General features: G+C 39.8%; 1 protein-coding gene across 1 annotated transcript; it reads right to left on the bottom strand.

Annotated features, from left to right (window-relative positions):
* Positions 1-5,746: 5,746 nt before the first annotated feature.
* Positions 5,747-8,339, bottom strand: LOC125481556 (interleukin-8-like). Its single transcript, XM_048593275.1, has 4 exons — positions 8,142-8,339; positions 7,200-7,335; positions 6,896-6,976; positions 5,747-6,764 (listed from the first exon to the last, which is right to left on the bottom strand). The coding sequence occupies exons 1-4, from the start codon at positions 8,206-8,208 to the stop codon at positions 6,749-6,751; spliced, it is 300 nt and encodes a 99-aa protein (XP_048449232.1). The 5' UTR covers positions 8,209-8,339; the 3' UTR covers positions 5,747-6,748.
* Between the last annotated feature and the right edge of the window lie 1,316 nt (positions 8,340-9,655).

Raw genomic sequence — 9,655 nt, 5'->3', positions numbered from 1 at the left:
ATGGTTGGAGAATGCGATGTATTCAGGGGTGTCCTACATGGTCTGCCAATTGCTTTTTGGTTGCCTGGAGGTCACCTATTCCCTGTCTCCTTGGATGTAGTCATAGAGGTCCATAGCATGGAAACAAGTCCTTTGGCCCAGCCTGCCCACGCCACCCAGTTTTTACAACTAAACTATTCCCATCTGCCTGCATTTTGTCCATATCCCTCCATGCTTATCCCATCTATGAACCTGTCTAAATGTTTCTTAAATGACGAAATTGAACTCTCTTCCACCATTACCTCTGGCAACCCATTTCAGATACTCACCACCCTCTGTGTGAACAAATTGCCCTTCTGGACCCTTTTGTAATTCTCCCTCTTTCCTTAAACTTACATCCTCTAGTTTTACACTCCCCTACCATGGGGAAAAGCTGTTGGCTATCTACCTTATCTACACCTCTCATGATTAGGCCTTGTACTGGCAGCAGTGTGGTTATCCATGAAGCTATGGGCCCCACTGGTGCCAGCTGTTACTCATGTTGATGCAGCTAACAGCCCTTCCTGCAAAAATGGTTACCCAGGTCACAGAAATATCTGAGAATTCCACATCGTAAAGAATTTGCACTCTAATGGCAGGAGAAGCCCTACCATTACCATTAAATGTCAGGCCGTGGCAAATACTAGTAAGCCTCATTGCTGCTAATTGTCACCATCAGCAATCACTTGCTAAAGACTGTGATAGTCCACCTGGGAAATTCTGTGTCACAGGACATGGGCCTGTGCTAATGAGTCTTACTAGTAATCATAAATAACCAAATTCACTAGCTGCTTTGTATCCTGGTTTAAATTCTTAATTTCCCAGCTCCTAATTTGAAATACGCAAGTTTTAAAAGAAAAAGCAAAATTATTCATGCATTGATAATGAAATCCTGTCAAACCTAGTCATATGTGCTTGAGCTGCTGACTAGTCTTATAAAAACATCTGAGTAGCTGGGAGCAATTTTTGTGCAATCCCTTATTATGCTTCAGTATTGAGCTTCAAGTGATAGACTGTGAATAAAAGAAAACCAAAAAAAAGCACATTGACGTTTTTGTTGTTGCACTATGTTAGAAATTGTTGCCTGTTTTCTGAATTACAATTTGATGAGTCAGACTGAGTATAAGGGAGTATGCATTTCTAAGAGCGTGAGAACAGGAATTAAGTTCAATTGATTTTTTTTACTGAAACCAACTGCCTTAGTTGCTGAATACAACTGCTGACAATAAAAATTGAGGTAGTAGAGAAAATAGACAATGGTGCTAGAGACAGACCAAATGGCCGGAATAACATGGGTTACTTGTTACTTTGGTTAGACCTTTGTCATGTGACCCTTATACCCATCATGTTATTCTGGCCATTTGGTTTGTCTCTAGCACCATTCTATTTTTGATTTTTTTTGTGATTATTAATCAGATCATAGGTCATCCCTTCACTTGCTCTATTCAGCTGTTGACACTTTACTCACACCGTTTGACACTTTTGATCAGCAGCAAAGAGTTGTCATTCAACCTGTTGACACTCCACCCACACCATTTGACATTCTTCATTACCTGGAATTATCTTATCTTTATCTTTCTGCATATAAATCCTGTGCCTGTGTGCTTCCCCCCACTTCACCTGATGACAGAGCAGCGCTGCGGAAGTTTGGGATTTCAAATAAATCTGTTGGACCATAACCCAGTATTGTGTGACTTCTAACTTTGTCCACCCCAGTCCGACACTGGCACCTCCACATCATGGCTCTCCAAAGTTGTTAACTGTATCGGTTGAAGTGTATTTGATCGGATGGTTGTGTGAGCACATTTAAAGAGGCACTCACTGATATAGGAGTAATGTGGAGTCTGGAGATATATACCCGTCTATCCAAGATGGAGGCAGAGTAGGATTCCTCGTCTGCTCCGAATGCTTTTCTTTGTCTGTCTTCTATTTTCCTCACTTAGCTCTTGAGCTTGGATGGCGTCGGCAGAGGATCCCGCAGACCTCGAGTGAGCCCAGTGCGAACCTTGAGAATTCGTAAAGCTGGAGCCATGACTGAGGGACAGAGCATGGCAGCAGCAGTTGGGGCCCAGATGGTGCTAGCCGCGGTCAGCGGCGATGTGACCGTCGTGTCCGAAGCTTTGCAAGTGGCAGCGAAGCCTGGTGTGCGCCCAGACTGGTCTCATGCAGGGGAGAGAGAGCCCTCTTGGGGAAACCCAGCTTGGAGCATCTACAAGCCCATGGCTCAAAAAAGGACTGTAATGTTTGACATTTTAACTTTTATTTCTTTATTTATTTACTTTTATGCTGAGGAGACTGTAGTGCTGAACTTTTTAACTTAGTTCTTTATTTTCCCATTTCTCTAACTACGACTTTGTACCTAAGATGGTGCCATTTGTGGTGACATTGTACACTTTTCACTGTGCTCTTGTACTCCATACTTGAGTACACGTGAAAATAAAACCCAAATCTAAAATCTAATGTTTTACTCTGTCAATAAGCCTATTCCAGGTAAAGACTGTCTCTGGTTTCTTCCTTCACCAACTAGTTATTATAAGGTTTATAACAAAGGGGAGTTTGTACCATGATTTCATGTTTCAGCCAAGCTGGTAAGCTCATTAAAATAAATGTAGAACAAAAACAGAAGTTGCTGGAAAAGCTCAGCAGGTCTGGCAGCATCTGTGAAGGAATAAACAGAGTTAACATTTTGGGTCCGGTGACACTTCCTCAGAAAATAAATGTAGATATACTTTCCAGTCCTTCTTGTGATCTTGGATGGTGACTTGCACAAAAACACTAAGGATGACAAAAGTGAGGTCCAATTTAAAAACTAAATCTTTACTGCCCATGATATTACCATTGGCATATTGGCAAAGGGTTAGTGATTCTCAATTTTGAGAGTCCCCACTGTTACGTTTCCAGTTGCTACGTGACGTATTCTCAATGCAGGTATCATGAGTCTCACCAGGCAAACCTCAGTAGCACTGGCTGGAATGGGGACTCAGCAGAGGGTCCAGACCTTCCACTCCCATAGCCATAGGTTACAGTGACCCCTAACGAAATAGGGCATTATGGCACAGCATCATTGTCGTACATAGAGCCCTATTATGATACAGCACAGAAGAGCATTCAGTCCATCATATATCTGAGGTGGTTCTTTAAAATGTGGAAGCCACTTCGCTGTTACCAAGGTCCTACAAAAAGCAATAGGTAATGGGCAGATGATTTGTTTTAATGATGTTGGTTGAATGACATTAACCAGGACATAATGGAACTACCTTGATCTTCTTGAACGGTGAGGAGAGACAGCCTTTCAAAGTCATATTGTTGGAAAAGATTTCTCAGCCAGCGGGGCCAATTTTGCCACCATAACTCTCTGGCTCACATTGCTATATACCACCACAACAGTTTATTCCATGTCTTTTGTCCACTTTACATTGTGCAGATGATGCCAAACACAAGTCTCAATAGCAATCGCATGGAGAACAAATCAATCAAATAATTTTGATTTAATTTGATTGATTTATTATTGTCCCATGTACCTAAGTACAGTGAAAAGTTTTGTTTAGTGCACAATACAGGCAGATCATAACATATAGATCACAGGGAGATTGAACAAAGCAAGGAATACAAAGTTATGGCTGCAAATAAGGTGTACAAAACGTGAGCTCAACATTAGATTTGAAATTTGAGGGGTCCATTTAGAACTAAAAAAACAGAAAAAACTGCGGATGCTGTAAATCAGAAACAAAAACAGAAATTGCTGGAAAAGCTCAGCAGGTCTGGCAGCATCTGTGGAGAGAAATCAGAGTTAACATTTCGGGTCGGAACTCAGTTCTGAGTAAGGGTCACTTGACCTTAAATGTTAACTCTGATTTCTGTCCACTGATACTACCAGATCTGATAAATTCCCAATATGTCATCCATGATTATATTACTTTCTTTATCAATTTTGATTTAAAAGATGAGTGCCTCTCTTCAGAATAGACAAAAGAATTTAAAAACCTGCATTCTTTATATGAATGCAGACACTGATATGTTATGGTTATGTTATTCCGTGGTGGGAAGAATTAGATAAATATGAAGTCACTAAAAATTATAGAGTCATACAGCATGGAAACAGACCCTTTAGTCCATCTAGTCCATACTGATCATAATCCCAAACTAAATTAGTCCCACCTGCCTGCACTTGGCCCATATCCCTCTGAATCTTTCCTATTCATGTACTTATCCAAATGTCTTTTAAACATTGTAACTGTACCCACATCCACCACATTCTCTGACAGTTCATTCCACTCATGAAAAGTTATGCCTCATGTCCTTTTTAAATCTTCCTCCTCTCACCTTAAAAATATACCCCAGAGTTTGAGAGATATTTGCCAGCTAAAAGGAGAAACTGTCCATAAGTCAGCCATTGGGCTGGAGTTCATTATGTCTTTGGTTCATTTTTTACATTAGGAGCTGTTAGGAATGGTGAGTTGGTTGATTATAGGTCAAGCAATGAGTAGCACTCCTGTCTAAAGGCACAGTGGCTGGCCCCAAACTATCAGGTGGTGGCCAACCAATTAAGTCTTAAGATGCGGTCTTACTCCATCACTCTTACTCCACCTTTAATGACCTACTATCCATCATCATTGGTCCTTCCTATCATCCTTGATGCTACTGTGTTAACCTCAACTTTCAGGACACCAACACTGACTTCTACAATCACACTTGACCTACTGTCTTTTGACATTGGCCTTCTCTGAGTAGTTTCAAACCCTATCAGAAAGCAGACTTTGATGTGCCTTGCTATCCTGTCACTGCAGCTGTACAAGATTCTGCCATGACAATCTGGAAGAAACGTTGGGATATTTTTCCTGAATAGTTTGTCATCTTTATTTCCTTTCAGGCCTGTCCTCGGTGTTAGTTCACAGGGTAATGAACTGTATTGTTGACGGGCTTGAATGTGCTCCATAATCTTAACACGGCTTTCTCTATGTAAGTTTTAATCCTATTGTATTTCACTGTAATGGAAATCCTGGGCTGACTTCCAACTTCAGTCCAAAATGTGTCCAGACCTGACATTGAGAGGCTGTAAAAATTTTTGGGTTTGAACTTCATTCAGTCTTTTTCAAGAATATATGTTAAACTGCTAATATGCCGGTAAGATGGATGAAGTGTAGCCTACTCGTTTGCACTGTAAGTGTTAAATGAGCCTACAACCGGCATATGAATATTTAAGCAAACCTACTCCCAACTCTAGTGAGCAAACTAATTGCCCACTTGCAAAACTGTATCACCCTCTGCACCTCCCACTCCTTCTGATTATCAACTGCTTTCAGGAAAAAATTGCTGGCTGCTGAAAATTGCTTCCACTGGTTTTGAGGCAATAAATGTGTAATATCTAATGGTTAGAAAGAACATTAAGTCCTAATTCAGCCACAGAGAGAAGCCTGGTGCTACAAAGTGTGGGTTAAAGTGTCAACCTCACAAAACTGAGTCTTCATTGCTAAGTTAAAATGTATTTAATTTTTTGCTACTCATTCTCAGCGTGCTGTAGCTGGTCTCAGGATTAGAGATCACAGACAAGAGACAAACATTTCCTTTGTCGTTGAAGAAGCAAGAAGTAAATAAATACATTTTATTTGATCATGACATTAAAGTGAATACAATCATTTTAATTACTGACAATTTATTATAAACATATAGCTGACCATGAATCATAAAAATGTCAATGATACAACAACAATCTTAAACACACATGGAGCTTCTTATATTAGAAAATATGCTTAAAATAATACAAAATAAATATGTATACTGTTCCACACCAAGTGACTGAGTAGAACTGTCATTGAGTGGGAGCATTATTATATCAGAACGAGCACTTGTCTGAAGTAGTGACTGCTATTTGGATTTTCAACATTTCTATCAGGTAGACAGCATAGACCAAACTACAACAAACCTGACTGATTAAACTCATTTCAAATTAAGTGTGCCAATACAAATTATTTTAAAACATGATGATCTATTTCTATATTTGATCATCTAGTATCAATTGTCTTTCTGTACTATGTAAGTAAACCAGTGTTCCTCAGTTTACTGACCTGGCTATAAGTTGGTAATATCTTTAACTAAGCTAACCCACTATAACCGGCAACTACATTCAGTACCAACATGATAATGAAGAATAACCTAAACGCACAAAAACAAAATACCAGGCAGGAAATAGGACTGAGTGCAGTGTTTGTTATCTTAACTCCTCCACCATAATAACATACTACTTCCAGCATTGAATTATAACACTGTGTTGAAGTAATCCCAGGTAATTATTGACAAGTATATTTTATAGAAAACTGAGATGTAAAGTTCAATGACGAAATAAATATTATTACAAGTATTTCTGAATCTACTCATATTAAAATATAAGGACTTAAACCAGTGCAAATGTACTGACCATCAGTAATGACCCTGTGCCCTCTCTCACCCTTCACTCTAGACTAATACTCCAATTAAAGAAAATTAAATTAACCTCTGAGAAAACACGGAGCTTGTGAGCAAGCCAACAGTCAAGATTGGTCTGTAGGTGTAAGGAAATTAATACATGACCTGTCAGGACAAGATACAAGCTTCTCATTTCAGCTTCAGCCAGTTTAGAGTGTTAATAACAGGCATCCTTTCAAACAGGAAAGGCTGGACCAACGTAACCACCAGAAATAACGGCAATCTTGCAGAAGTTATTAACCGGTTCTAAGGGATTGTCCATCTTCCCTCAATTATCTTCTTCTCTATGAAAGAAAAAGGATTTGTCATTAGCAACAGAATACTGGTTTTATGTTTTGGGGCTTTCATAAATAGGAAGCCCCTCACAATAAAAATAATGCACAGTATTAGGAATTAGTACAAAGTAAAAATGTACCTTTGCAAAGCCCTTCTTAACTTTTGTATCCAATGTGCCTTTGGATTCACGCAGACCTTCCTTCCTTTTCTAAGGGTTGCACTGAAAAGAAAACACAAACAATGTTATTTTGACCTCTTAGTTTGGGTGTATCGAAAGTGTGCAACTAGTTATCTTGTTTATTTCCGAGCTGTGCAATAATTGTGGGGATTCTGTGCCAATCGCTCTGCTCTTTCTCATACCATGCATTCAGGGCAAGGATCATTAAACTGGGTCATCACATCTTTCAACAATGCACCTAAGGATCTCCAATGAAGTTACTCACATGATTTGAACTTTGGCGCAGTGTGGACCCGCAGGTATGATTTCAAGATTCTTGATAAACTTTCGGGGGATGATCTCGTGTGTGGATTTGATACATTGACAACGCAGATTGATTTTCACTGCACCAATGGCTCGGCCTGGACAGAGAGACATGAAGTGTTAAGATCTAATTCTGTAGTTTCTCACAATCTTTTTTATAACCCTCTCTTTGCGGTTCTTTCTCCTATGTTATGAAACCATGTCAGCATTTAGAACTATTTTACCGTTAAGAAGTAAAAGGCTGCCAGATTGAGGCAGGAAGTATCTAGGAACATAGGAACAGGAGTAGACCATTCAGCCCTTTGAGCCTGTTACACTATTCAATGAGATCATGGTTGATCTGCAGCCTAATTCCATATATCTATCCTTCATCCATATCCCTTAATGCCTTTGCTGAGTAAAAATTGATCTCTCTCAGATTTAACCATAACAATTAATTTGACATCAACCACAGGCTGTGAAAGAGAGTCCCAAGTCTCTAACCCACTTTGTGTGTAGAAGTGCTTCCTAATATCTCTTCTGCACAGTCTGGCCCTACTTCTCAGAATATGCCCCTTAGTTCTAGAATCTCCAACTCGTAGAAATAGTCTATCTTTATTTACCCTGTCTTTTCCTATTAATACCTTGAAGACTTCAATCAGATCATCCTTTAACTTCTAAATTTCTGCAAGAGCTACAGCCCATGGACCCATTTGCAGATGATCACCGCATCTTGATGCTGCGCATGTCTTTTCGTAATTCCACAACGACGAGACAGTAGCATAAAAAAAAGCCTCTCATGCAATCTCTCACAGGTTAAGGTGTACCCTATTTTGTATCAAGTTGAAGATTTCTACTATAACATTGCAATTCAGCAAGTGAACAAAATGATTAGGGTCCATGAGAAGCACAAAAATTCTCTTACCGTCTGTCAAATGTCCAGAAAGCATCAGGATGGCTAAGATGATGAAGATAGCTCTGCAGTTCATCATTTCTTTTTTATTTGCTGATTGTACTGACTCGGGCAATCCTCTGCTTCTTTGCCCCAAAGTCACTGCATTTATAGTCTGACTGATCTCACAATTGATGAATTTCCACCCATTGGCCCAGATCCAAAAGGAGGTGGTAAAAACATAAGTAGAAGCTGCTGGCTTATCCGCAGATAATAGTAAGATTTGAATTCATTTTATTCTGACCACTCCAGCAAGTGATTTATTCAGGCTGAATTGCATAAATTGGCAAATGCTTAACAAAATATGAAGAGAAAAATTCACAAAATTGGTTTCCAAGTGCAGTTTTCAAGCACGTGGTTTAATTTCCTGAGCAATATGACGAGTTAAATAACAGATCCCGAAGCAAGTTGGCTGCATTCCAGCCATTGTCTAAACATCTGAAATACACCTTTACTTGTCTTTTCACATTGTTGTAGTCAGTTTCAGCCTTGCCACAAAACTTAAGTAATTGCTCCATTATATAACAGATTGGCATGATTTGATTGATGGCAAGTTATTGGAAAAGTTGGAATGGAATGTATGAGTCACAGAAACATAGAAAATAGGAAACTGAATAGGCCATTCGGCCCCTCGAGCCTGCTCCCCTAATCAATATGGTCATGGCTTATCTTCCAACTCAGTCCCCTGTACCTGCTTTCTCTCCATAACCAAGAATTTCTTTAGTCCTAAGAACTATATATAGCTCCTTTTTTGAAAACATTCAATGTTTTGGCCTCAAACTGCTCACCACTTTCCATAAGAAGAAATTTCTCCTTGTTTCAGTCCCAAATGATATACCTCATATCCATAAACTGTGACCTCTGGTCCTCGACTCCCTAGGTATCAGGAACATCCTTCCTGTGTTTACCCTGTCCGGTCCTCTTCGAGTTTTGTAGGCTTTTTTTATGAGATTCCAACCCCCGCCCCCTTATTCTTCTAAACTCCAGTGACCGTAGTCCCAAACAATCCAGTCTCTCTTCATATGTCAGTTTTGCTTTCCCAGGAATCAATTTAGTAACTCCTCATTGCATCCCTTCCACAGCCAGAATATCCTTTCTCAGATAAAAAATACCACACACAATACACCAGCTGTGGTCCGACCAAGGCCCTGTGCAGTTGTAGCAAGACATCCCTGTTACTGCACTCTAATCCTCTCACTATGAAGGCTGACATACCTTCACTACCTGCTGCACCAACAAGCTTACTTTCAGTAACTGGTGTACAGAGACACCCAGGTTTCATTCACCTCCCTCTTTCCCAATGTACTGCTATTCAGATAATCTTCCTTCTGTTTTTGCTACCAAAGTAGATAACCTCATTTGCATCCACATTATACTTAATCTGCCATGTATTTGCCCACTCACTCAACTTGTTCAAATCACACTGAAGAATCTCCGTGTCCTCGTCACAGCTCACCCTCTCGCCCGGCTTTGTGTCGCTTGCAAAC

The sequence above is a fragment of the Rhincodon typus genome, chromosome 3, assembly GCF_021869965.1.
Source record: "Rhincodon typus isolate 14 chromosome 3, sRhiTyp1.1, whole genome shotgun sequence".
Classification (NCBI taxonomy): Eukaryota; Metazoa; Chordata; class Chondrichthyes; order Orectolobiformes; family Rhincodontidae; genus Rhincodon; species Rhincodon typus.
The sequence above is the reverse complement of the archived record's forward strand: the minus strand, read 5'-3'. Positions and strand labels throughout refer to the sequence as shown.